The sequence below is a fragment of the Protopterus annectens genome, chromosome 9.part0 (assembly GCF_019279795.1).
Source record: "Protopterus annectens isolate FY-2018-M chromosome 9.part0, PAN1.0, whole genome shotgun sequence".
Classification (NCBI taxonomy): domain Eukaryota; kingdom Metazoa; phylum Chordata; order Ceratodontiformes; family Protopteridae; genus Protopterus; species Protopterus annectens.
In genome coordinates, this window is record NC_056743.1 from 1,912,295,184 (window position 1) to 1,912,322,172 (window position 26,989).

Below are 26,989 nucleotides of genomic sequence, written 5' to 3' on the forward strand. Positions count from 1 at the left end.
TTAGAGGAGTTCTGTGCTTGGTATACAAGGCATTGTTATACCCCACTCTGATGGACTTCTAGTGCTGTTTGTTTTGCAGCTATGCATGAACCCCCAATTCCATATACTTAAAAGCTTGCCTGTGATGGAAATAGGACCTGCTGGAGAGACAGGTATGCATCTCTGAGACTGTCCCATCTCAGGAACAGGCTCCCCATTCATGTTAAGCAGAGTTCATCCCTAACCCAATTTAATTGTAACTTTGACAATTTGAAGGGGAACAGGAAATTCATCCCTGGTTTGGCACCTATGTCTCTAATGGATACAGTTAGTCTGTAAATGGTTCATCTCCCAGGCCCCTGCATGTAAATGTTTCACCTCCCAAGCCCTTGCTTACACTTACCAAGGGTACATGAGCTTGTCAGAGATATGGGATTCATGACTGGGCTTAAAAAGGTTCCTTCTGGTCATTAACCTAGTACACACCTTTGAACCTCTTTATAGTAGCAGTTGTTTTTCTCACTTTATATATGACCAGGAGGACAGTTTCAACTTGTTAGCACTCCTTATTTAATTAAATAATTTCATCTTTCCAGGCTTGATAGTTGTTGCTGAAGCACCTACCAAGGGGAGAAAACACTGAGAGAAGAAAGGAGCCACTTTTGAGATTTTAAGTATTTTCTTCTGATTTTTTGTTTAAAATTTCTGCTTTGCCGCCTACTTTTCAGCGTTTTCCGGCTTGCTAAAGTTGATATCTGTATTAGAAACAGTATTTAGAACACATCTAGAGCCTGTTTACTGCATTTCTTGTGTTGCACTTAATTTAAAATTGTTTTTTTCTTAAAACTGCATTTTACCTGACTCTGGCCTAGCACTCAAGTGTGGGGTCATTTATTGCACTGTTCTGACTATTTTGCTACTTGTGTATCTCTGCTACCTTTAAACTAAAACAAAAAACAAAAACAAAAAAATCTTGCTTTTTTTTCCCATTTTCTGAAATTTAAAAAAAAGTTCAGTTACAGATTTGCTGTTCTGAACTGTTTGTAAGTTTCTTGGAGGCCAGTACTTGCTTGGGCTAAAGGGAAGTCTCTGTGTTCATCAGTGGCAGTGATTAACATTGAACAGCCTGCCTGCCCCTGTAGGAGTGGTTATCGCCTGGAAACATTTTGATCGAATTCCCTGCTCTTTCAAGTTCTCTGCCTTAAAACCCGCATTTGCGTGATTTTGCGCAGAGCGCAGCATCGGGCAGCGCCGCTTAAATGAGTTTAAACTATTCCTGGCTCCACAAAGTCTGCTCTTCACCTTTTCCCTTAGAACTGTTCTAAATCTCAAAGTAAGCACTCTATTTTCATTCTAAAGCCCTGCACTTGATCTTATAAGTAATCTTATAAGTAAACACTAACTAAAGCACTACACCCTCTCATACTCCTTATAAGTACTTGGCTCCCTATTGGTCCTTTCTGATCAGTCAAAAAACTGTTCCTTATACTGTTCTGGCATGTCCAATAGTCAGTTTCGGGTTTACTCTCCAGTCCAGCTGGTGAATCTGGGTATCTTGAGGCAATGTTACAACTGTCTTATGTACACAGACTACCCTCTCCTCCTCCCATCAAGCTCAAATATATGTGAGAGATGCAACTATATAGCCAAACTGGAGGCTGAGCTCTCTCAACCCAGCACTGGCACAGTCAGTCAGGAGGAGAAGGTAACCACACACACACACCACTATTCCAGTCTCACATAGATCTATCACATCAGCAAACCAAACACATAAACACACAAAAACATACTCGGAGGCTCTAAATAAAAATCTGCCAAAGCAGCAGAGACCTCCAAAGCAGATATCCAAGCAACCGCTACCCTGCAACAATACCCACGTATCACATATTTCACAAAGTCAGTGTGCCACACAGCCACAGCCCTTAAGGCTAAACAATACACCTAACACACTTGTAATAGAGGACTCTATTGTCAGACACACTGACGTCCCTCTCACCGGACTGAACAAGGAGAAGGTCACTGTAAGTTGCCTGTCTGGTGCCAGGATCCGCCACATAACACAAGCACACAGGTCACTCCAAAGCAAGTACAAATATGACTCCATCATTGTCCATGCTGGTGTGAATGACCAGAGAAGTGCCTCCCTGGACTACATGAAAAGAGACATAGTGGAGCTCTCTGATCATATAGCCCAGACCGGTATGACCCTGACCTTGAGTAGCATCTTGCCCTCACCAAGAATGATGCCACAGTATAAAGACAAAATGATCAGTTTTAACAATTGGCTAAAGTATTGGTGTCATTCTAAGGGGATTCAATGTCTTGTCAGCCTGGAATGACTTGCTTGACAAGCCACGTTGCTTCACTAAGAATGGCTTGCACCTGTCACCCCTGGGCTTTCGAATACTGGCTAAGGCTCTTGCCACCCCCATAGTGCCTTTTTTAGGCAAGGCTCAAGACAAACCCACCTCCATAGACAACACAAGAAAAAAAAAAAAACTAAGGGTAATGCTGCTCAACGCCAGAAGTCTAAACCTCAAGATGCATGCACTTGAGGCTCTCCTCAGTATGGAGAATATCAATATCTGTGCAGTAACAGAAACCTGGTTCAAAGCCCCAGAGAGCACTCCAGCACTACCAGGTTATACCTCATACCATGCTTTTCTGCCCCAAAACTCGGACCGAACCACAAAAGGAGGGGGAGTGTCTATATTCATCAAAGATACCCGTACCTCCAGGTTAGTGGCACTACACGAAGCATCGCAAGACCATCCATGTACAGTTAACAGTGGGCAAAACTGCCTTTCAGTTTGTAGCCTGCTACAGACCACCCTCCCAAACTCAGGAACCCCACTCAGCCTTCCTGAGAACACTGGAGAATATGAAGGTCTCTCCAAACATAATAATATTGGGTGACTTCAACTACCCAAACATCGACTGGGAAAACTACTCAAGCCCCAACACCCTTGCTCAACGGTTCCTAGAATTTATAAAGTCAAATGCTATGGAACAACTGGTCACCACTCCCACAAGAGGAGATAAACATATTGGACCTTGTCATCACCAACATGAGGACTCTATGTTCCACACCAGAGGTATGTCCCTCATTGGTAAGATCAGACCATAAATTAATCTCACTGGACATCCATATCCCATCCCCACCCCCAGCCAAGGAAATCACGGTGAACATTTTCTCAAAAGCAAATTTCACACTTCTCAAAACCGAGGTGGAATCCTTCAAAGCCACCGGGCCAGTGGAAAATACTGCCCAAACAGCAGAATCCTTTACAAATACATTCTATGGAATGGACACCTACAGGAATGCATGGATCGTGCTATCCCAAATAAAACCAAGACTCACTCCTCCAAAGGCAGGAGACCAGTCTGGTGGACCCCAGCCATAAATAAGCTATACAACAGAAGGAGGAATCTACTACATGATAGAGAAAATCCCAAAAAGGGAAGGCATCTCTGATCAGTACTAGCAAGAAACTACGGTCCCTCATAAAATTATCTAAGGCCAGCTTCGAAAGAAAAATTGCACAAGACACTAAAGATAATCACAAGGCCTTCTTTAGATATGTCGGGAATCTGGGGGGCAACTCCCAGATATGCTCTGAGTTAGTACAAAATGACAAAAAATACACTGATCCCACAGACATTGCCAACATCCTGGCAGACAGGTTCAGTGCAAACTTTCCCCCCCAAAAGACCAAATGTCTATCCCAACAGAATGTAGCCTCCCTGACATCAGAAATGCACAGGTGAGAGCTGCCCTCTCCAAAGCAAAAAACACAACATGAATGGGACCGGACGGTGTCCTGGGCTGCGTCTTACACAAGCTCCAACAAGAACTAAACCCTCACATAAAGTCACTGTTCAATCTCAGCCTTGCTACAGGATATGTACCCAAGGAATGGCGTACAGCAACAGTGGTCCCGCTCCACAAAGGTGGTGCCACAACGGACCCAGGAAACTATCACCCTATAAGCCTGACTAGTCTGGTCTGCAAAGCTATGGAGCGTATCATCATGGAACTCATAAACAAGGACATTGGTAACCTCTAGACACTGGATCCCACTCAATTCGGCTTTGTTAAGGGCAGATCTTGCCTCTTGAACCTGGTCGACTTCTTTGACCAAGGCCATAGATGAAGGGAAGGTAGTCCACACCGCCTACCTGGACCTCGCAAAAGCCTTTGACATAATACCCCACTCGGGCATCATAAATAAGCTCACCAGCTTAAATATCAACCCCTATGTCACAAGATGGGTTGCAAACTGGCTCAGGGATAGAACTCACATAGTCAGTATTGCAGGTGCCATGTCAGACTCCAAACCATTTACAAGTGGCATCCCACAAGGCTCAGTCCTGGGACTTCTCTTGTTCGGTGTATATTTCTCTGAGGTACAGGCTAATACGGGAGGACTATGGCTGATCAAGTTCGCAGATGACTGCAAGCTGGGTGCCATAATCCACTTTCCGGCTGACACAACCATCCTCCAAAAGGGTCTCACAGAGATGGATAACTGGTGCCAGAGCCATGGCCTTAAGCTAAATGCCACAAAGTGCATAGTCACCCCCTTCGGGAAAAACAAAGTGCCCACAAATTACCACATAGGTGGTAATCCATTAAGTACGGAAGAAGTAATTAGGGATTTGGGGACCCAAGTAGATAGAAACCTCTCTTTTGACAATCATGTTGCCAGAGTGGTTAGAAAGACCTTCTATATAGCCCACCTTATCACGAAAGGGTTCACATCTAGAACAAAAGGGGTCATTGTGCCCCTCTACTCATCACTCATCAGGCCCATAATTGAATACAATGCCCCATTTGGGATGTACCTTACTCGACACCTGCAGCAACTGGAGAGGCCCCCAAAAGTACCTTACCAAGAGGATCAAGGGACTCAAACAGATGCCCTATGCAGTTCGGCTAAAGAAACTCCAGCTCTACTCAGTTGCTTACTGCCTACTCAGCGGTGATCTATGCCTGACATATAAAGCCATGTCCAACCCAGAATTAATGGACATGCTCCACCTCAGGAAATCCAAATCCCTTAGAGCTACACGCTCCAGGGACTTAAACCTCTGCACAGAAATAAATAGGACATGCTGGAGGGACAGATTCATATCCCAGAGGCTGCACTCACTCTGGAACAGTATCCCAGTCCATGTTAGGCAGAGCCCCTCACTGACACTCTTCAGGAGAAATCTTGACGAGTGGATGGGATATCGTAAGTTCACCCCTGGGATCTCTTCTGTGTCCCTGCTAGACAGGGGCACAGTAAACTAACCTTAAAAGGGCTATCTTCTGTGACCTACTCTACAGAGCACAGTAAACCAATCTAAAAGGGTGGCGAAAGCCAAACACACTCTGGCTAGGCTTGTAAATGCCCCAGGGCAGATAGCCTGGTATGAACCTATGAAACCTATTATTCATCTCTTCACTTGACTACATGTGTACTTGTGTGAACTTGCTGATCTAGATTATAATTAATAGCTGTTTTTTTCTCCTTGAACCTCTGCTGTAAATGGGCTCCATCATCTTTACTGCCCTGACCATCAAACAGTGTGTACTCCGGGGTCTCATTCTATTTGATGCTAGTGACAGAGTTTAGGGTGTACAACTGTTTGCTTCTTTTGTTTGCCAGGGGTAAGTGCTGGTTGTTAAAAGAAAACCCATTCCAGTTTCTGGTGCCATCAGATGGCCATCTGGAAATTGCCCTGTCAAAAGCCACTTCATCAGTGACATGGCTGCATTCAGTGCTTGCTTCAGGAATGTTTCCATTTGCAAAGATCTGTGCCATGGTCGGTGTTGGGCCACTTGTTTACCAGGTGGTGTCATCTGGGTCTCGAATTTGGTACTTGAAGACTCTGTTTCATCCAGTGCTAATTCCACATTGGTAGATTTTCTGTTTGAGGCTTGTCCGGTTTGCAGATGCACCAGGGAATGTCTATGATTGTAGATACAACGTGCATGATTGTACAGCATCAGTGAATCTGTGGGTAATGGGTCCCATCTAGCTTCCATTCTTCCCCATGTGCTTGGATGGCTTCTTCATTCAGTGACTGTGTAAATCAGGTAAGCATGCACTTGTATTTTGTTAGTTAACAGTATAGGTGTCAGTTTTTTTTTTTTCTTGAATTGCATAAATTGGGCTCACTGAGTAATTGGGGGCAAATTGTGAGACATATTCTCTTAGCGTCTTGTTTGATGTCATGGCATGCACTACTGTACAGTGCATATATCACTGAACATAGCATCTTCAGGGAATAAATACTGAACTGGAAGAGAAGAGCATATAAATTTAGCTGTATAGTCATCCAGGTAGGTTCCCTGATATGTTCTTATAATGTCAAGTAATCTGTCTGCTACGTGTAGAATATGGAAAACAGAATCTCTGATATGAAATATCTGCTGAAGGAGTGGAACTGATGACAGTAAAGTGAGGTGAGAGTTTTGTTTGGGATGTTGGCAACCACTGGATTGGACCACCTGAAACAGAGTAAGATGGTTGTAACCTCTTCTAGCTAGGGTGTATGTTTGAGGAGAATGGCTTCCAGAATCAAGAAGGTAGGGCTTCCAATCTACAGGGTCCTGGTTGGATCACATGTTGAGTCTTGCTCTGAGGACATACAAGGAGGGTGGAATCAGGCTGCTGGAAGTAGTCTGAAGGAAAGCCATGAGAAGGGTGCATGAGAAGGACAGCAAAGGGTGTGATTAGAGAGTAATAGGGGCAGCAAAGGGTGTGATTAGAGAGTAATAGGGACGGCAAAGGGTGTGATTGGAGAGTAATAGGGACGGCAAAGGGTGTGATTGGAGAGTAATAGGGACGGCAAAGGGTGTGATTGGAGAGTAATAGGGACGGCAAAGGTGTGATTGGAGAGTAATAGGGACGGCAAAGGGTGTGATTGGAGAGTAATAGGGACGGCAAAGGGTGTGATTGGAGAGTAATAGGGACGGCAAAGGGTGTGATTGGAGAGTAATAGGGACGGCAAAGGGTGTGATTGGAGAGTAATAGGGACGGCAAAGGGTGTGATTGGAGAGTAATAGGGACGGCAAAGGGTGTGACTGGAGAGTAATAGCGTTGGAATTTTTCTTACTAAAAGTGAGAAGGCCTAGAGGGAGCATTTTGTGAAAGAGTTGCTCATGAAAGGGAAGGGGGAATTTATTACTGTAAGACGTGAATTCCCTTGAGAAAAATGCCATGGCCTCTGCTTCTTTACAGACATGCATCACGTCCTTATGACAGCTAGGAACATGCTGACCCCCGCACACTATCCCCATGCCAAACCACCTTTTGGTTGCACACCCTCAACAAGTTGTCCAGTGCCTTCAAGGCATAGTGAATATCTGTTGCCACTGAAGTTTGTATGTAGCAGTCTGTTGTAGCCAATCCACTTTCCATTGGCTAGGGCTGATGTGTTTGAGGAGAAAGAATTCCAGAAGCAAGAGGGTAGTGCTTCCAATCTATACAGTCCTGGTTGGGACCACATGTTGAGTCTTGCTCAGGGGACATACAAGGAGGGGAGCCATCAGGCTGCTGGAAGTAGTCTGAAGGAAAGCCATGAGAAGGGTGTGTGTGATGGACTGGAAAGGGTGTGATTATAGAGTAATAGAGTTGGGGTTATTCCCGCTAAAGATGAGAAAGGTATCTGTTGTGGAAACCTGTGGGTGAGCTAGCAAGGTAGTGAAGAAATCCTCATTTAGCACCTGCAACCCTTGGGAGTGCATCTTCTTGCAAAGCACCATCATGGAGGAGAGCTCCAGAGAACCAGTGAAAGTAATGACCTCAAATTATTCTTCTCCATTGTGTCCTTGACCTCATGAGTCTGATTTATTTTTAATGCACATTTTGCCTCGTGCATTAGACATTGTTGAACTTGAGAGAGTCAAGAAACTTTGGGTCTGGTCTGTCTGGCCAAGCTGGGATAAATGCAGAGACCTGGCTCTCCCTAGGTAGCCCTTACTGGTACTCAGTTGTGTGGTAGCTTTGCAGATGGTGCCAGAGGAATCAGAAGTGGCTATGTTTGTTACTGCTTGACTCTTTGATGAGTCCTCCTCCTCCACTTTTGGGTACCAGATGTTCTGGTAAAGGAGGGTGAACCTAATGGTGTGTTAAAAGTTCCTTATCTGTTTTTTAGGTTGTGTTAACAATTTGTCTTGATGATCTTCCATCTGGATGTCTCATTCAGTATGACCTAGCAAAGAATCTCATGAATGGAAAGCCTTATTGGATTTTGGCACATTTTGGCTTAAGAGAAAACCATGTTGCCAGGCCTTGGATACCTTGTCGGAGAGGGAACATTTTAGCCAAAACGATGTGTAGCTTTGGCCTGTGTGCCAACAGTACTGTAGCTGACTGCTGGTAGGGATGAGCCATTTGCAGGATAGAGGAAGTGACGTAAGAGATTTTCTTAGAGTGCTTACTGAACACTGCATACCAGTTGTTGGAGAGCTTATTAGGGTGCATACCATCCATGTGTCCCACTTGTTGGAGAGCTTATTTGGGTGCCTACTGAACACTGCATACTGCTTTCTGGAGAGCTTACATAGTTCATCTGCTTTCTTTGTGACATAGAGATCAGTCTCTGGGTGTTCCGCTCTGCATATATGATATCCATATAGAGTAGTGTCAGAGGAAGGATGACCCAAAACTCCTTGTTCTCCTAAGTGTAGCATCAGCTCCTCCTGGAGAGGAGGAAGAGGAGGAGGGCATGAAGGAATGGTGCAGGGGAGAATGGAGAATGTTCATCCGTGCCTGTGTCACAGATGGTGACTTCATTCTCCTCTTAGGACGGAGAATGTTCATCCCTGCCTGTGTCACAGATGGTGACTTCATTCTCCTCTTAGGACGGAGAATGTTCATCCCTGCCTGTATCACAGATGGTGACTTCATTCTCCTCTTAGAATGGAGAATGTTCATTCCTGCCTGTGTCACAGATGGTGACTTCATTCTCCTCTTAGAACGGAGAATGTTCATTCCTGCCTGTGTCACAGATGGCGCCACCATTCTCCTCTTAGGACGGAGAATGTTAATCCCTGCCTGTGTTACAGATGGCGCCATCATTCTCCTCTTAGGACAGAGAATGTTAATCCCTGCCTGTGTTACAGATGGCAACTTCATTCTCCTCTTAGGACAGAGAATGTTCATCCCTGTCTGTGTAACAGATGGCGACTTTATTCTCCTCTTAGGACAGCGAATGTTCATCCCTGCCTGTGTTACAGATGGTGATGTCATTCTCCTTTTAGGACAGAGAATGTTCATCTCTGGCTGTGTTACAGATGGCGACTTCATTCTCCTCTTAGAACGGAGAATGTTCATTCCTGCTTGTGTTACAGATGGCGACTTCATTCTCCTCTTAGGACGGAGAATGTTTATCCCTGCCTGTGTTACAGATGGTGATGTCATTCTCCTTTTAGGACAGAGAATGTTCATCTCTGGCTGTGTTACAGATGGCGACTTCATTCTCCTCTTAGAACGGAGAATGTTCATTCCTGCTTGTGTTACAGATGGCGACTTCATTCTCCTCTTAGGACGGAGAATGTTTATCCCTGCCTGTGTAACAGACCGCAGCGTCATTCCCCTTGTATTGCTTTGCCCAGCAGGATTCAGGGGAGGAAGAATGTCTGTGATTAGTACTATCTGAAGAGGCTGTGATGCACTGTGAGACGGGTATGGGAGAAGCAGCAACAGAACAGTTATGGGTGTGATCCTTGTGTGTGCACGTGTGTGTGTGTGTGTGTGTGTGGGGGGGGGGGGGGGGTGGTCCTTGCTACAGTTGAGATGAGAGGCCATTGGAATTGGGCAATAATAGTAGGCAGTTTCCACCAGCCTATTGTGCAAGTCCAGCATTGCAGTGGATGAGTATGGGCTTCATAGATGTTTAAGGCTCATGCAGCCCTCTTTGTGAGTCATTTCTGCTTCAGGGAAGGGAAAAAGTTGATGATCTGGACTTCTTAAATATATCACTATTTACTTAAAGGCCTGTTGCTGTTCAGGTGACTGGTCATGTGCTGGAGAGTGGCAGTCAGACCCCAGGGCACAGTTCAGGGAACAGATCATGTTGACTGTCCTGACTGTTAATGCCATCTAGAGATGATTGGTAAGTGTTTGGCCTTTTTGCTAGAAGGGAGTTCAGTACTCAGAAGGATACAAAGGTTGCCTCCAAAGTCATGGCGATAGATTTTAACACATATGTATACTCAGAGTTTCTCCTCAAAGTTATGGCTGTAGAAACTGATAGAAGTTTTGGCTATGGTCTTAGCCCACTGTTTCATTACCACCTCCTATGGGATCATTGAACCAGCACTCAGCCTGACCCCTGCGTTGGTTGCTGTCCATCACGTTCACAGTTCAGGCACTGTGGCAGTGCACAAGCTTTCCATGACAGACATGAGGCACTTTAACAGACTTTGTCATCATGCTGTTGTCTTAGTCAGTGACCACATCGACAGTGTGGATCATAATTCAGGATCTGATACGGCATCAGCACTGTGGATCCTAATTGAGGGTCTGACACAGCATCAGCACTGCGGATCCTAATTCAGGGTCTGACACAGCATCATCACTGTGGATCCTAATTCAGGGTCTGACATAGCATCAGCACTGTGGATCCTAATTCAGGGTCTGACATAGCATCATCACTGTGGATCCTAATTCAGGGTCTGACATAGCATTAGCACTGCAAATCCTAATTCAGGGTCTGACATAGCATTAGCACTGCGGATCCTAATTCAGGGTCTGACACAGCATCAGCACTGCGGATCCTAATTCAGGGTCTGACACAGCATCAGCACTGCGGATCCTAATTCAGGGTCTGACACAGCATCATCACTGTGGATCCTAATTCAGGGTCTGACATAGCATCAGCACTGTGGATCCTAATTCAGGGTCTGACATAGCATCATCACTGTGGATCCTAATTCAGGGTCTGACATAGCATTAGCACTGCAGATCCTAATTCAGGGTCTGACATAGCATTAGCACTGCGGATCCTAATTCAGGGTCTGACACAGCATCAGCACTGCGGATCCTAATTCAGGGTCTGACACAGCATCAGCACTGCAGATCCTAATTCAGGGTCTGACACAGCATCAGCACTGCGGATCCTAATTCAGGGTCTGACGCAGCATCATCGCTGTGGATCCTAATTCAGGGTCTGATAACCAGAAGGAGGTTTGTATGTTTCAGACAATAAATTAAGGAGTTTTCCAGCAGGAAACAATAAGAAATCTAGGCTGCTGAAATGGCAAGAAAGAATTATAGTGAAGTAGTTTGAGCTCCCCCCTGTGCTTGCACATAAATGTTATAGTGCACGGGAAGAGGCAGGAAAGGCTTGAGATCTGCATGGGAAGAGGCAGGAAAAGCTTGAGATCTGCATGGGAAGAGGCAGGAAAAGCTTGAGATCTGCATGGGAAGAGGCAGGAAAAGCTTGAGATCTGCACGGGAAGAGGCAGGAAAAGAATGAGATCTGCATGGGAAGAGGCAGGAAAAGCTTGAGATCTTGGAGAATTACTCTGAAACCTCTAAGGAGGAAGGCCACACCTGTTCCCACTGGTTTCTTGTAGCAGATGTGAGGAAGGTCACACCTGTTCCCACTGGTTTCTTCTAGTAGATGTGTTGGACCCCAAACTAATGGCTGTGCATAAGTGTGAAACCTTAAACTTATGATTGTGTGTGAATGCTGCACTCCGAAGAAATGGTCCATCTTGAAAATTATACTCCAAATGACTCTGCATGCATGAATATGGAACCCTTTACATGGCCATGCATATATGGGGTACCGCCTTGAATTAATGGCTCTGCATGAACTTATGACTGTGTGTGAATGCGGGATCCTGAGCTAATGAATGCATAATCCTCAGTAAGTGGTCATGCATGAAAATTAACTCCACATAGGTTCATAGGTTCATACTAGGCTATCTGCCCGAGGGCATTTATAAGCCTAGCCCATAGTTTTGTGGCTTCCGCCACCCCTTTAGTTTGGAGAAACTATGCCCATTATTTTGCTGTGCCTCTATCGAGCAGTGACACTGAGGTAACCCCTGGGGTGTATCTGCGATCTCCCATCCATTGGCCAAGATTCCTCTTGAACAAGGCCAGCGAGGTGCTCTGCCTCACATAAACCGGGATTTTGTTCCACAGCATAGGGAGTCTTTGGGTGATGACTCTATCCCTCCAGCACGTCCTATTAATAACCGTGTCGAGGTTTAAGTCACCCGCCCTTGTGGCTCTGAGGGATCTAGATTTTTTGAGATGAAGCATGTTCATCAAATCTAGGTTTGACATGGCCTTGTATGTCAGGCATAGGTCACCTCTGAGCAAGCAGTAAGCAACTGAATATAACTGGAGTTCTTTCAGTCGGGCAGCATAAGACAGATTTTTGAGACCCTTTATCCTTTTGGTGAGGAACTTTTGTGGCCTCTCCAGCTGCTGCAAGTGTCGGGTCAGGTACATTCCGAATGGGGCATTGTACTCGATCATTGGTCTGATGAGTGATGAGTATAGGGAGACTATGACTTCCCTTGATCTAGATGTGAATCCCTTCATGATAAGGTGGGCAATGTAGAAGGTCTTCCTAACTACTTTAGCAATATGAGTGTCGAATGAAAGGCTACTGTCAACCTGGGTTCCCAGGTCCCTAATAACTTCTGTGTTCAGGGATTGCCACCTATATGGTAGCTAGGGTAACCTTATTTTTCCCGAAGGGTATGGCTATGCATTTCTTGGCATTTAACTTTAGGCCATGGCTCTGGCACCAGTTATCCGTTTCTGTGAGACCCTTCTGAAGGATATCTGTGTTGGATGTGTTTTCAACCACGGCCCAGTTTGCAGTCATCTGCAAACTTTGTCAGCCATAACCCTCCTGTGTTTGCTTGTACTTCAGAAAAGTAGATGCCAAACAAGAGTGGGCCCAGGACTGAGCCCTGTGGGACACCACTTGTGACAGGCTTTGAGTCTGACATGGCGCCAGCAACTCTGACCCTGTGGATTCTGTCACTCAGCCAGTTTGCAACCCATCTTGTAATGTATGGGTTTACATTTAAGTTGATGAGTTTTTCAATGATACCCGAGTGAGGTGTTGTATCAAAAGCCTTCGCCAGGTCTAGGTAGGCTGTATGGACTGCCTTTCCCTCGTCAATGGCCTTGGTGACTGTTTCGAAAAGTCAACCAAGTTTAAAAGGCATGATCTGCCTTTGACAAAGCCAAACTGGGTTGGATCCAAAGTCTGCAAGTTCCCTATGTCTTTATTTATGAGATCCATTATGATCCTCTCCATGGCTTTGCAGATAAGGCTTGTCAAGCTAATGGGACGGTAATTTCCAGGGTCGGTGGAGGCACCACCTTTGTGGAGTGGGACCACAGTCGCTGCGCCACTCCCTGGGTAATGATCCGGAGGTGAGACTAAGATTAAACAGCTGTCCTAACTGTGGGTTTAATTCCTCGTTGAGTTCATGGAGCACACAGCCGGGGACACCATCAGGTCCCATGGATGCTGTGTTCTTCGCCTTGGAGAGAGCAGTTCTCACCTGGGTGTTAGAGATGTTTGGGGGGCTACAATCATTTGGTATAGATATCTCTCCTTTAGGGGGGGGATGGGGGGAGAAGTTTGCACTGAACCTGTCAGCCAGTATGTTGGCAATGTCTGTAGGATCAGTAATCTTCACATCATTTTGAACTAATTCTGAGCATATCTGGGAGTTTCCTCCTAGGTTTCTGACATAGCTAAATAATGCCTTATGGTTGTCTTTAGAGTCCTTAGCTATTTTTTTCTCAAAATTAGCTTTGGATGATTTTATGAGAGCTCTTAGCTTTTTACTTATAGTGATCAGCGGTGTCTTACCTTTTAAGGATTTTACTCTGTCTTGTAGTAGCTTTCTCCTTTTGTTGTAGAGTTTGTTTATGGCTGGGGTCCACCAAACTGGACGCTTGCCTTTGGTACAAAGAGTCTTTGTTTTGCTTGGGATTGCCTGATCCATGCAGCTCTGCAGGTGCTGTTAGAAGGCATTTGTAAGTGATTCAGCGGTTTGAGTAATGTTAACCGCCGGCTCAGGGGCCTTAAAGGAGACCACACTAGTCTTTAGAAGTGTGAAGTCGGCTTTCGAGAAGTTCTTTACTGTGGTCTTTTTCATTTCGGGTGGGGGCGGGATGAGGACCTCCAGCGAGATTAGTTTGTGATCAGATCTCACCAGTGAGGGGTATACTTCCGGCGTTGAACATTGTGCTCCCATGTTCGTGATGATGAGATCAAGTATGTTTTCTCCTCTTGTGGGGATGGTGACTAGTTGTTCCATGGCATTTGAGTTTATGAATTCCAGGAACTTTTGGGCTAGAGTGTTTGGGCTTGAGTAGTGTTCCCAGTCTATATTAGGGTAGTTGAAGTCACCTAGTATGATGGTGTTTGGAGATACATTTATCCCTCCAGTGTTTTCAGGAAGGCCATATGAGGTTCCTGAGTTTGCGAGGGTGGCCTGTAACATGCTACAAATTGCAGAGCAATCTTGCCTATGGTTAATTGCACCTGGATGGTTTCCGATGCATCGCGCGATGCCACCAATCTTGAGGTGTGGGTGTCCTTGATGAATATGGATACCCCTCCTCCTTTCTTGGTATTGTCCGGGTTTTGGGGCGGAACGCATGATATGAGGTAAAACCTGATAGTGCTGGGGTGCTCTCAGGAGCCTTGAACCAGGTTTCTGTCACAGCACAGACATCGATGTTCTCCATACTGAGAAGGGCCTCTAGTGCGTGCATCTTGAGGTTGAGACTTCTGGCATTGAGCAGCATTACCCTTAGTTTTTTCTTTGTTTTGTTCTAGGGTGGTAGGTTTAGAATTTGAGCCTTGCCTAAAAAGGCACTATGGGGTGGCAAGAGCCTTTGCCAAAATCCGGAATCCCAGGGTGACAAGTGCAAGCCGTCCCTTGCGAAGCAGCGTGGCTTGTCCAGCATGTCATCCCAGGCAGACAGACATTGGATCCCCTTTGAATGACACCAGAGTTTAAGCCAATTGTTAAAGCTGATCATCTTATCTCTGTATTGTGGCATCATTCTTGGTGAAGGTAGGATACTGCTCAAGGTCAGGGTCATACCTGCTTGGGCTACATAATCAGAGAGCTCCTCTATGTCTCTTTTCATGTAGTCCAAGGAGGTACGTCTCAGGTCGTTAACACCAGCGTGGACAATGATTGAGTCGTACTTGTACATGCTGTTGAGAGACCTGAGTGCATGTGTTATGTGGCGGATTCTAGCACCCGACAGGCAGCTTACTGTGACCTTCTCCTTACTCAGTCTGGTGAGCGGGACGTCAGTGTGTCTGACTATGGAGTCACCAATGACTAGTGTGTCTGGCATTGTGTTTGGCCTTAAGGGCTGTGACTGCTTGACACTCTGACTGTGTGGTCTATGTGTTGCAGGTGTTGTGTTCTGAGGTGGTAGTTGTTTGGGTGTCTGCTTTGGTGGCCTCTGCTGTTTTGGTAGATTTTTGATCCGAGCCTCCGAGTATGTCTTTGTGTGTTTATGTGTATGATTTGAGGTTGTGATGGTATTATGTGAGACTGGGTCTATAGTGTGTGTGGTTACCTTCTCCTCCTGTCTGGTCATGCCAGTCCTATGTTGAGAGAGCTCAGCCTCCAGTTTGGCCGTATAGTTGCATCTCTCGCATGTATTTGTGTTTTGTGGGAGGAGGAGAGGGTTGTCTGTGTACATGAGGCAATTGTAACATTGCCTCAATATTCCCAGGTTCACCAGCTGAGCAGGAGAGGACATTAGCAACTGATCCCTCGACATGCTAGAAGGAATAGACAGAAAAACTTAAGAAAAGGTTCTGGGGGATGTGGGTGACCGAGAAATGGGGTTTGCTTTTTGGGGTACTTTCTATAACAAGAGTGCTGTATCGAGGTGATAAGTACTGTAGGAGCAAGTGCTTCGCTATACAGATAGAGAATAGTCTACTTGTCAAGTAGAGATAATTTATAGTTGTAGGATACACTAAATAGAACAGTAGTATACTTTGAGGAAGGTAGTTTTAAGGGAAAATTTGAAGAGTGGACTTTAGGTAGCCCTAATAGTTTAAATCTGATTAACCGGCGCTGCCCTAGTGTGCAACGGTAGCAGCTCCGCGCTAAAGCGCGCTAACGTGTGCTTTATAGCAGGGGGCTGGAAAAAACAGGAAATGACCCAAAATGGCCGACAAATTACTAGTTGCTGCTTCTAACCACTCCTCTGAGGACAAACAAGCAGCTCAGTACTCCCCACTCCCACTGGTGAGTAAAGAAACTACCTCTGGCCACACAAGAAAATGGAGGAACACAGAAACCAAATACAAAGCCCAGGGATCAGCAAAATCTGATCACTGGAACAACTAGCTAGGAAAGTTTAGGAAAGGAGAAATATTTTTTTGTTTTTTTTTTTTTTTTTTGCAAACAGACAGAAAAAAATGCAGTAAATGCTTTGTTTTCGACTAAATTGCTATCAAAGGCTGGTACACTTGAGTGTATTAGCCTGTTTGTTACTTTTAAGCAATACTTTAGCCCACAAGTGCAATCAACAATATAAGCTCACAAAAACAGGAAAATAAGGTGTGACATGCATGAATGTGGGATCCCAAACACTTGTTTGCGTCTGAAGGTGGGTTCTTGAGTAAATGATTGCAGCTGAATGTATTCTAATTTGCAAAGCTGTTTGTGTGCAAGCACATTTTTTCTTCAACTGTTTCCACTATTTTGTAGTGGTATTGATTAGAATTCTTCTGCTTCATAAATCTTTTGTCTCCCTTCTAGTGAAACAAGTAAAAGTGCATTATTATGACAGTGCTTAAAAACAACTGCGTTTTTAAAACATTTCTGTAATTTAGACCTGCTCACATGATGCATTTTTAGCACTAGTCCTTATTTACTATGTGACGAGCTTTAACTCTATATACATGCCATCTGATATCTTCATTTTTTTCTGCAGAGACAACCATCTGAAACCTGTCCTTTGAAGTCCGCAAAAAAAGATAATGTGCTTTCATTTGTCATCGATTTAGAAAAGAAGCGGTGAGTATTGGCAGTAAAACTGATGGCCTGAGGGTATTATTGATGAAGGCAGAAGATGGTGTCTGGAAGCTTTGCCTTGCAGTGTAACACTGCATATTGATTACAGAATTATCTGAGCTGGTTGTGGAAGACAGGAAGCACACTAACTGCTCCTCACCCAGCACGCTAACTGCTCCTCACCCAGCACACTAACTGCTCCTCACCCAGCATGCTAACTGCTCCTCACCCAGCACGCTAACTGCTCCTCACCCAGCACGCTAACTGCTCCTCACCCAGCACGCTAACTGCTCCTCACCCAGCACGCTAACTGCTCCTCACCCAGCACAGTAACTGCTCCTCTCCCAGCACAGTAACTGCTCCTCTCCCAGCACGCTAACTGCTCCTCACCCAGCACGCTAACTGCTCCTCACCCAGCACGCTAACTGCTCCTCACCCAGCACGCTAACTGCTCCTCACCCAGCACGCTAACTGCTCCTCACCCAGCACACTAACTGCTCCTCACCCAGCAGGCTTTGCATCCTGTTTTCATCGTGGTTTGGTGACTGTGTGCTTTGGGGGGGGGGGGCTGTGTAAGGAGGGTTTAATGGCTAATGGTGCAGTAATGCTCGGCCCATCATACTCTGTGCCTTAGTTATGTTCGTTTCCAAAGCAGGAGATTTTACCTGGGTATCGCCTTGGGTCTTTGTCTCCTGTCTAGTCAGTAATACATGAAGATGTGGTTTGTGCATTTACCAGAGCATGTCATTGTAGATGGAGTTTTGGTTTGTGCCTGACATGTTGTGTAGTCTGGCACAAGTCTCCCACTTTTATTATCTGGTTAGAAATGCAGGCTTCAAAACAAGAAATACAAGTCTTTGGTTGGTGTGGGTTTACAGACCTTGTGAAGGCTTCTTACTGGTTGAGTTATTACTGTCTATAATTTAGAGCTGTGATATCTGGCTTTTTATGTGATTTTATGAAGTTGAGAAGTTTTGCAGTTTATTTTAAAGGAATATTAATAACCTTGCAGTCTAACATTAACAGAGACCTGGCAGTCGCATATGCTGTTCTAAATTGATGATTCTCCTGAATGATTTGTGAGATGCTCTTCATAAGATAACTGTTGCAGTATTCCTTACAGATGGAACATATCCTGTAAAGGATACTTTGTCTTGCCAGTCAGCAAAGCTCAGACAACTTCTTTGGGCACAATAATTCCACCCTAAACGAGTGGACATGTCAGTATAAGAGGGATGTATGGACACACCAAAACCTGAAGCTTTGCCATTAGTCTACATATGCAGACATTTGTTACTGCCACTTAGTCATTCATATATTTGGCTTCAGCACAAAGTTTTCAGGCAGGTATGTTCCCCATTGGGGACCCTTCCTTTTTATCTGTAACATTTTTGTATGAAACTTTATAATGTCTTTAAGTAAAAAAAAGTTACTGAAAGTACGAAATAGCAGACAAAGATTCCCACTGAAGTTGTTTTGCTTGGGGGCCAAACACATTGTAAAATGCTGGTTCATTTCTAACACTATCAGAATTCGGCTTACATTCTCTAAGGAGTTACAGGAGCCAGACATCTTCAGGGCGTGGCTTGTGTACCTGTGGCACCATTCTCCTCCTCCTCCTCCTCCTCTCAGACCTCCCCATCAGGTAAAGAAGAAAATAACTTTGGGAGAGGAGCTAGATGGTAGTCGAACATCCCCATTTCTCATTCGGTCTGTGGCTGACAATTCTGCTAAGATTTCTTTGCAATCCCCAGACCATCTGCCTTCTTGTCCTGGGCCTTCTAATAAGTCATATTTAGTATCTTTTAAACTGAGGATACCTGCTCATCTGATAAGATTGAGTGTTTGGCTGAGGTAGTGGGGAAAGGAGAACCTAGACTGGCCTTTATCTGAGGGTGATGAAGGTATCCACCAACTATTAGAAAGGATGTCTGTGACTTGCTTTTGAAGGTTAGGTCAATAGCTTGCACTCTGAATATTGTAGTTCTAGACACTTCTTGGAAATATTCTCAAAAAGCTAAGCACACTTCCACTCCTTCAATCCCTTCCAGTCAAAAAGCCAACAAGGAGAACTGGTTCAGTTTTGCTCAAGGGCTCTTTAAAGGAATTCAGTCTTCTCTGCCGCCTTCTTCATTGTTCTATTTCATTTCTTTAACGAGTTCCCTGTTTTCTCAGGAGGGATTGCTGCATTCAGACCAAGAAGGGCTAGATTATAACTTCTGAGGAGAGATTGTTGCATTCAGACCTAGGAGAGCTAGATTATGCCTTCTGAGGAGTGCTTGTTTCATTCAGACCAAGAAGGGCTAGATTATACCTCTCATGTTTGTATCCACTGGAGTTGGATCTGAGACAGATGAAACTTCAGCCTCAAACTTCACTAATGATGACATTTTCTTTGGTGACTCTATTGTTAAAATCACAGACTTGGTTAAGTGGGAGGGCAAAGAGGTTTCTAACTCCCTAACAAAGTACTGTGACCTTCTGAACACTGATACTTGTAAGATCTTTGCTATCCATCCAGTTTTGGAGCACTGGAAGATGCCTTTTCAGCAGCTTTGTTTCTGGACTGCCCACCTGCAGCCCGTAAGAAGTTTGACAGCGTTTACATGGCTCCGGATACTCCTGAGTATCTTAATCAAAATCCTTCTGTTTACATTTCCCTGAATCCTGACAAAGGTACTAGAATCTTTTCTTCCTCTGATCCCATTCCTGATGGTAACGCAGCAGTGCCATTGACAGATGTAGTGACAAGTGTACACTTCTGAGAGCTATTAAATGACAAATCCAAATGACCAAGTTCGTTCTATCCATTTTGAGTAATATGGGGGAAACTTCTGCAGATTGTCTTAAGTCTGATGCAAAATCTTTTTCCACACACGCTTAATTCTGCTTCTCACATAGCTAAACACCCTATTAAACATGACTCCACTGCTGTGGACTCTGCCACTAGATCAGCTGCTACTGTTGTGACAAGGTATGCTTTGTTAAGGTTACAGTCCTTCCCTGAGGATGTCCAAGCTCAACTATTAAATGCTCATATAGGTAAGAACTTGCTGTTTGGTGACTCTGCAGTTGAAGTAAACTACTGGAGTTAAGCAGTTGTTCTTATGTCATGTTCCCAGGTTTCAAAGAAAAGAAGTTTCCTCCAGGTTCCTAAGTTTCAGCCAATCCAGGACCATTTTATTGTAAACCCTTCAAATCAGGTCAGCAAAATCTGGGAAAGAACAGTTTAAAAGAAAATGTAATGTATCTCTGGCAACTGACTCGAAGAATAAAACTTGTAACTATCTTTGCCAGTTTGTCTCGTACCCCTCTCCACCCCAGCTTTCCTTGGGTAATTGCAGGGAACCACTCTATAACCCCAGACTGTTGGGTACTAGATACTGAAAACATTTTTACAGACTCCAGTGGGCATCCTGTGTCAGCCCCTCACAGTTCAAAGGATCAGCAAACTAGGCAGTATCAGTGTGTTCCAATGAATGTTGCCACTGGCACTGTTACTTGGCATAATCACCATGTGAGCAGTACAATAGTGTGCATGTCAGTGATTGCTGCTATTGGTCCCATGTCCACCACCTAAGCAGTACACAGTGTGTATGTCAGTCACCACCATTGTCACTTGGTGTAACCATTACTTGAATATTACACCATTGTGCAGGTCAGTGATTGCTGCTTTGTTTCCTTGTCCACCACCTAAACAGTGACATTGTGTTCCAGAGACTGCCACTGTTACTTGGTGTAGTTTTATGATCCTGATAAAGCTGCCCCCAATCAAATCTAGTTGCACGTGAAAGGAAAAATATCAACATACACATGCCTTATCTTGCTGTTAGTGGAACAACCCCAGAGGATGTATTCCAATCCTGTACCATATAGGGCTGCAGGCTCACACCAGGTGTTAATGGGGAAAAGGTAAGTGGTCTGCAGGTCAGCTAAAGGCAACAACATATTCACAATCTTGTTCAGGTATGGTGGACCTAAACCCTTGTGGTACAGGAGAAGTCTGGGGTAAGAGATCCCCTGTCAGATGTAATACTTTGTTCCAAGATTATTTTGTGTTCCTGTGTAGTTCATAGTAAGAAGACACTAAAGTTTCACCACACAGACAGGTTATTACAATGTATGTGACTGATGTGGTTTCCTCACCTGAGTGTCTTACAATCAGCTAATCTTGGAGTCTGTGCTCCTGTTCTGAATGACTTTGGGGCTGCCTTCTTTATGCTGCTGATTTTGATAGGAACTTAAATGCAGGCAGTAGTGAACACTCTTGAGTCCGTCCAGCCTGATCCTTTGGAAGGCTAACATACCTCAGAAACCTAAGATAATGTTCATCTTTACACAGATAATAGCTAGGTTTACATATGTATTTAACTGGAAGAAATGTACTGCTACACCAGAAATTAGAAAGAGCTTATGGTCTTTATTGAGCATGAGTTTCCAGATGTTTTGTTTGTTACTCCTTCTGTTACTGGCCTGAGAAGATGTCTATAAAATTGCATGCTGCACCCATTTTGCTAGTGAACAAGCTCATAAAAAGACAGTGAGGAAGTCGAATGTGTGTTCTCGTCTTGCACCTCTCTTGGCTCCTTCGTCAGCTGACCCACTTGTGTTTACTCCAACTACCAACTCTAACAAAAGAGCCTTGGCGTCTTCTAAATCTACACCTCTGAATTAAACTGGCCAGTGGTTAGAATCTCAGAGAAATAAAGTCAGCTCAGTCAAGTAATTTAGTCTTTAGAATTTTAAATTATCAGGGCTTTATTTGGAAAATGATTTTGTATTGTGCTTACGGTTTAGATAACTTTGCTGTATCTTTGCCTGCTGAACAGAAGTGTTATGTGCATGAAATTGAAACATGACACACTTTAGAAACAAAGCATGCTTTAAGAAGCATCTGGGAAGGTGCAGACTGAATTTTTTAGGAATGCAGTTATTTCTGTTGTATTGAAAAGGTATGCTTGATTACATAAACTGGGTTATTGCTGAGGATTTAAAAAATGAGATTTTGAATTCTCCTTAAGTCCTGAATTTGTGTTGGTCTAGCTGCTACCCAGGTTCTCAAACAATGTCATGATAGCGATAGATTGATGCATGTAATGTCTAGAATGTTTCATATTCCAAGGTTCTCCCCTAAGAAGGCGTCTAACTTCAAAGGGTAGAAAAAACAAAAACCCCAACCTAAGAAGAGGTGGGGTACTAAGAGGTAGTGGCTGGAGAATAATGCTTCCAAGCTAAGAGAAGGGAAAGCTCTTTCTAGGGAAAGGAGCCCCCCTGCTAAAGTGGCTATTGCACAGGCCTCAGGGCATCCTGTCTATTCTTGCTGTCCCTCCTGCCCTTTCACCCAGGCTTTAGTTTGGCTACAAATAACCTCAGACAGGCAAGTGCTGAGAATAATTCAGCGAGGGTACTCTTGGAAGTAGACAGAAAAAAGGCAAGTGCTGAGAATAATTCAGTAAGGGTACTCGTGGAGGTAGACAGAAAACAGGCAAGTGCTGAGAATAATTCAGTGAGGGTACTCTTGGAAGTAGATGGAAAACAGGCAAGTGCTGAGAATAATTCAGTGAGGGTAATCTTGGAAGTAGACGGAAAACAGACAAGTGCTGAGAATAATTCAGTGAGGGTACTCTTGGAAGTATACAGAAAACAGGCAAGTGCTGAGAATAATTCAGTGAGGGTACTCTTGGAAGTAGAAAACAGACAAGTGCTGAGAATAATTCAGTGAGGGTACTCTTGGAAGTAGAAAACAGGCAAGTGCTGAAAATAATTCAGTGAGGGTACTCTTGGAAGTAGACAGAAAACAGGCAAGTGCTGAGAATAATTCAGTGAGGGTACTCTTGGAAGTAGAAAACAGGCAAGTGCTGAGAATAATTCAGTGAGGGTACTCTTGGAAGTAGGCAGAAAACAGGCAAGTGCTGAGAATAATTCAGTGAGGGTACACTTGGAAGTAGACAGAAAACAGGCAAGTGCTGAGAATAATTCAGTGAGGGTACTCTTGGAAGTATACAGAAAACAGGCAAGTGCTGAGAATAATTCAGTGAGGGTACTCTTGGAAGTAGGCAGAAAACAGGCAAGTGCTGAGAATAATTCAGTGAGGGTACTCTTGGAAGTAGATGGAAAACAGGCAAGTGCTGAGAGTAATTCAGTGAGGGTACTTTTGGAAGCAGACTGAAAACAGGCAAGTCCTGAGAATAATTCGGTGAGGATACTCTTGGAAGTAGAAAACAGGCAAGTGCTGAGAATAATTGAGTGAGGGTACTCTTGGAAGTAGACAGAAAACAGGCAAGTGGTGAGAATAATTCAGTGAGGGTACTCTTGGATGCAGACAGAAAACAGGCAAGTCCTGAGAATAATTCAGTGAGGGTACTCTTGGAAGTAGAAAACAGGCAAGTGCTGAGAATAATTCAGTGAGGGTACTCTTGGAAGTAGGCAGAAAACAGGCAAGAGCTGAGAATAATTCAGTGAGGACACTCTTGGAAGTAAGCAGAAAACAGGTAAGTGCCGAGAACAATTCTGTGAGGGTACTCTTGGAAGTAGACAGAAAACAGGCAAGTGCTGAGAATAATTCAGTGAGGGTACTCTTGGAAGTAGACAGAAAACAGGCAAGTGCTGAGAATAATTTAGTGAGGGTACCCTTGGAAGTAGACAGAAAACAGGCAAGAGCTGAGAATAATTCAGTGAGGATACTCTTGGAAGTAGAAAAAAGGGCAAGTGTTGAGAATAATTCAGTGAGGATACTCTTGGAAGTAGAAAACAGGCAAGTGCTGAGAATAATTCAGTGAGGGTACTCTTGGAAGTAGGCAGAAAACAGGGAAGTGCTCAGAATAATTCAGTGAGGGTACTCTTGTAAGTAGACAGAAAACAGGCAAGTGCTGAGAATAGTTCAGTGAGGGTACTCTTGGAAGTAGACAGAAAACAGGCAAGTGCTGATAATAATTCAGTGAGGGTACTCTTGGAAGTAGACAGAAAACATGCAAGTGCTGACAATAATTCAGTGTGGGTACTCTTGGAAGCAGAAAACAGGCAAGTGCTGAGAATAATTCGGTGAGGGTACTCTTGGAAGTAGGCAGAAAACAGGCAAGTGCTGAGAATAATTCAGTGAGGGTACTCTTGGAAGTAGACAGAAAACAGGGAAGTGCTGACAATAATTCATTGAGGGTACTCTTGGAAGTAAGCAGAAAACAGGCAAGTGCTGACAATAATTCAGTGACGGTACTCTTGGAAGTAGACAGAAAACAGGCAAGTGCTGAGAGTAATTCAGTGAGGGTACTCTTGGAAGTAGAAAACAGGCAAGTGCTGAGAATAATTCAGTGAGGGTACTCTTGGAAGTAGACAGAAAACAGGCAAGTGCTGAGAATAATTCAATGAGGGTACTTTTGGAAGTAGACAGAAAACAGGCAAGTGCTGAGAATAAGTCAGTGAGGGTACTCTTGGAAGTAGGCAGAAAACGGGCAAGTGCTGAGAATAATTCAGTGAGGGTACTCTTGGAAGTAGAAAACAGGCCAGTGCTGAGAATAATTCAGTGAGGGTACTCTTGGAAGTAGGCAGAAAACAGGCAAGTGCTGAGAAAAATTCAGTGAGGGTATTCTTGGAAGTAGGCAGAAAACGGGCAAGTGCTGAGAATAATTCAGTGAGGGTACTCTTGGAAGTAGGCAGAAAACGGGCAAGTGCTGAGAATAATTCAGTGAAGAGACTCTTGGAAGTAGAAAACAGGCAAGTGCTGAGAATAATTCAGTGAAGGTACTCTTGGAAGTAGACAGAAAACAGGCAAGTGCTGAGAATAAATCAGTGAGGGTACTCTTGGAAATAGACAGAAAACAGGCAAGTGCTGAGAATAATTCAGTGAGGGTACTCTTGGAAGTAGACAGAAAACAGGCAAGTGCTGAGAATAATTCAGTGAGGGTACTCTTGGAAGTAGACAGAAAACAGGCAAGTGCTGAGAATAATTCAGTGTGGGTGCTTTTGGAAGTAGAAAACAGGCAACTGGTGAGAATAATTCAGTGAGGGTACACTTGGAAGTAGACAGAAAACAGGCAAGTGCTGAGAATAATTCAATGAGGGTACTCTTGGAAGTAGGCAGAAAACAGGCAAGTGCTGAGAATAATTCAGTGAGGGTACTCTTGGAACTAGACAGAAAACAGGCATGTGTTAGAATAATTCAGTGAGGGTACTCTTGGAACTAGGCAGAAAACAGGCAAGTGCTGAGAATCATTCAGTGCGTGTACTCTTGGAAGTAGACAGAAAACAGGCAAGTGCTGAGAATAATTCAGTGGGGGTACTCTTGGAAGTAGAAAACAGGCAAGTGCTGAGAATAATTCAGTGCGTGTACTCTTGGAAGAAGACAGAAAACAGGCAAGTGCTGAGAATAATTCAGTGGGGGTACTCTTGGAAGTAGAAAACAGGCAAGTGCTGAGAATAATTCAGTGAGGGTACTCTTGGAAGTAGACAGAAAACATGCAAGTGCTGAGAATAATTCAGGGAGGGTACTCTTGGAAGTAGACAGAAAACAGGCAAGTGCTGAGAATAATTCAGTGAGGGTACTCGAAGTAGAAAACAGGCAAGGGCTGAGAATAATTCAATGAGGGTACTCTTGGAAGTAGAAAACAGGCAAGTGCTGCGAATAACTCAATGAGGATACTCTTGGAAGTAGGCAGAAAACAGGCAAGTGCTGAGAATATTTCAGTGAGGGCACTCTAGGAAGTAGGCAGAAAACAAGCAAGTGCTGAGAATAATTCAGTGAGGTACTCTTAGAAGTAGGCAGAAAACAGGCAAGTGCTGAGAGTAATTCAGTGAGGGTACTCTTGGAAGTAGACAGAAAACAGGGAAGTGCTGAGAATAATTCAGTGAGGGTACTCTTGGAACTAGCCAGAAAACAGGCAAGTGCTGAGAATCATTCAGTGCGTGTACTCTTGAAAGTAGGCAGAAAACAGGCAAGTGCTGAGAATAATTCAGTGATGGTACTCTTGGAAGTAGACAGAAAACAGGCAAGTGCTGAGAATAATTCAGTGAGGGTACTCTTGGAAGTAGAAAACAGGCAAGTGCTGAGAATAATTCAGTGAGGGTACTCTTGGAAGTAGACAGAAAACAGGCAAGTGCTGAGAATAATTCAGTGAGGGTACACTTTGAAGTAGACAGAAAACAGGCAAGTTCTGAGAATAATTCACTGAGGATACTGTTGGAAGTAGGCAGAAAACAGGCAAGTGCTCAGAATTCAGTGAGGGTACTCTTGGAAGTAGACGGAAAACAGGTAAGTGCTGAGAATAATTCATTGACGGTACTCTTGGAAGTAAACAGAAAACAGGCAAGTGCTGAGAATAATTCAGTGAGGGTACTCGTGGAAGTAGAAAACAGGCAAGTGCTGAGAATAATTCAGTGAGGGTACTCTTGGAAGTAGAAAACAGGCAAGTGCTGCGAATAACGCAATGAGGATACTCTTGGAGGTAGGCAGAAAACAGGCAAGTGCTGAGAATAATTCAGTGACGGTACTCTTGGAAGTAAGCAGAAAACAGGCAAGTGCTGAGAATAATTCAGTGAGGGTACTCTTGGAAGTAGGCAGAAAACAGGTAAGTGCTCAGAATAATTCAGTGAGGGTACTCTTGGAAGTAGAAAACAGGCAAGGGCTGAGAATAATTCAGTGAGGATACTCTTGGAAGTAGAAAACAGGCAAGTGCTGCGAATAACTCAGTGAGGATACTCTTGGAAGTAGGCAGAAAACAGGCAAGTGCTGAGAATATTTCAGTGAGGGTACTCTAGGAAGTAGGCAGAAAACAAGCAAGTGCTGAGAATAATTCAGTGAGGGTACTCTTAGAAGTAGACAGAAAACAGGCAAGTGCTGAGAATAATTCAGTGACGGTACTCTTGGAAGTAGGCAGAAAACAGGCAAGTGCTGAGAATAATTCAGTGAGGGTACTATTGGAAGTAGGCAGAAAACAGGCAAGTGCTCAGAATAATTCAGTGAGGGTACTCTTGGAA

At 44.2% G+C, this 26,989-nt stretch overlaps 1 protein-coding gene across 1 annotated transcript in view; it reads left to right on the forward strand.

Annotated features, from left to right (window-relative positions):
* GPR108 (G protein-coupled receptor 108) overlaps positions 1-26,989 on the forward strand; it is a 1,998,409-nt gene that overhangs the window by 380,953 nt on the left and 1,590,467 nt on the right. Inside the window, exon 4 of the mRNA XM_044082382.1 lies at positions 16,941-17,023. Within this exon, the coding sequence (XP_043938317.1) occupies positions 16,941-17,023 (83 nt within the window). The remainder of the gene's footprint in view (positions 1-16,940; positions 17,024-26,989) is intronic.